General features: G+C 56.1%; 1 protein-coding gene across 4 annotated transcripts in view; it reads left to right on the top strand.

Moving 5' to 3' along the window:
- The first annotated feature begins 428 nt into the window (after window positions 1-428).
- ACP6 (acid phosphatase 6, lysophosphatidic) overlaps window positions 429-1,895 on the top strand; it is a 42,649-nt gene continuing 41,182 nt past the window's right edge. For 2 of the 4 annotated variants that reach the window (XM_017515215.2, XM_037733692.1), the window contains exon 1: window positions 429-1,124. In XM_017515215.2, the coding sequence (XP_017370704.1) occupies window positions 906-1,124 (219 nt within the window). In that variant the 5' untranslated portion in view covers window positions 429-905. The remainder of the gene's footprint in view (window positions 1,125-1,895) is intronic. The other 2 variants (XM_017515214.2, XM_017515216.2) reach the window with 2 other exon arrangements.

Raw genomic sequence — 1,895 nt, forward strand, 5'->3', positions numbered from 1 at the left:
GAGAAGGGAGTAGTAAATGGCTAAATATAAAGTACCTAGTGCTGTGTTTCGCAAATGGTAATCACTCGGCAGGTGTTTCAGCTCCTAGCTTCAGCAAGCAGGCTTCCGGGACTTGAAAGAAGTCTACATTCAAAACTATTTCCCTTCACCACCCAATTCTACTCCTGTGCTCGCATTTCTCCCTACCCTTGCCTGGCAAACTCTATGGCCTCACTGATTCACTCCCACTCCACCTTCTGAGCAGGCACTTCCGTGGGCCGCCCACGCCTGGAAACCGGCGGGCTGGCGGGAGGGGCGAGGCCTGCAGCCTAGCGGGGCGGGTACAAGCCACTGCTTCGGAGCCCCGGTGCGGCGCAGCCTTGTGGGAACTGTAGTTCTCGCAACTCTGAGTCTCCAGGCGAGGCATCACCGCAGGACTCGTTTTCCCGTGCTCCTGTGCGCGGGTCCACTTGGGACAGGTCCCTGGGTAGGTAAGGAGGTGGGTAGGAGCTTGCTTATAGAAAAGTGGAATCGAGCCGTCTGTGTTAGCGGAGCCGCCGCCGCGAGGAACTCGGGGCGGGCTCCGGCCTGTTCAAGAGTGCTGGAGGATAAACTTGAAATACAAGTTTAAGGTTCCTCATTGGGCGAAAGATAAGATTCAGATCTCCCCCGGCCCGGTGTGCAGCAGGAGCGACCAACCCCGACCCGGGTGAAAGCAGGGACCCTTCGCTGCCGCCACCTCCTGTTCTCTCCCCACGTTCCCACTCGGGGTCTCCCTCAGGGCTGGGAGTCACGGTAGTCCCGGCCTGTCGAAGGGCCGGATGTACGCACCCGCAGGTTCCCGCTGAGCCCCGGCGCCTGCGGAGGTCTTGCGTTCGCCTCCTGCAGCCTCAACTCGGGAGGGCGGCGCGGGGCGAGCTGCCGCCATGATCACCGGTGTCTTCAGCGTGCGCGTGTGGACCCCGGTGGGCGTCCTGGCCTCGCTGGCCTACTGCCTGCACCAGCGGCGGGTGGCCCTGGCCGAGCTGCAGGGGGCCGACGGCCAGCGTCCCGTCGACCGCAGCCTGCTGAAGCTGAAAATGGTGCAGGTCGTGTTTCGACACGGGGCGCGGAGTCCTCTCAAGCCGCTCCCGCTGGAGGAGCAGGTGAGAGGTCGGCCATGGCCGGGGCTGGCGGGGCGAGGACTGTGTCCCGGTCAGGCGTTTCGCCCGAACACACATCTTCAGAGCTTTACTCGCGCGGAGTGGGACAAGGGTTGGGTCCAGACGAAGGGAAAACAGCAGTAGCCAGTGCCTCCCCCGGCCCTGGGGCAAAGGACCTGCGGGGGGTAGGACAGCCCGGAACTTCCAGCTTTGCCCTGATGGCGCAGCCGGTAGTAAGCGCTTCTTAAGGCGCATGGGAGCCGCCTGGGGATCTTGTTACGTTGCAGATTCTGATTCAGGAGGTGTGGAGTTAGTGCCTGAGGTCAGCATTTCTGTTAAGTGGGTGAACTTTAGTACCACGGTGCAATGCGCTTCTGTGTGACCATTTTGAAGGTGGTTTCTCAGAGCTGAAGGGACTTTAGTGACAGGAACCACTCTTAACTGAGATCACAGTGGTTAGGAGATCGATGCTTTTGGAAGCAAACTTTAAAACAGGTCTTTCTCAGGGTTTGCTCGAGGCCATTTGAGATCTCCTGAAGTTTTTTTTGTGTGTATGTGAGAAATGTTGAATTCTCAAGGGTTCTCCTTTTCTATTTGACGTTACTAATCCTATAGTGGAAGGGATTTGAGGGCGGAAAAAGTTAAAAATGGTCTAGTTTGTGGCTGTAATGTCTTAAAATGTGTCTGGTTTTGTCAGGATAATTATGACTAATGCGAGAATGTTTTTTTTTTTTTTTTTTTTTTTTTTTTTTTTTTTTTTTTTTTTTTTTTTTT

Source organism: Cebus imitator, unplaced genomic scaffold, assembly GCF_001604975.1.
Source record: "Cebus imitator isolate Cc_AM_T3 unplaced genomic scaffold, Cebus_imitator-1.0 Scaffold543, whole genome shotgun sequence".
In the NCBI taxonomy this organism is placed as follows: domain Eukaryota; kingdom Metazoa; phylum Chordata; class Mammalia; order Primates; family Cebidae; genus Cebus; species Cebus imitator.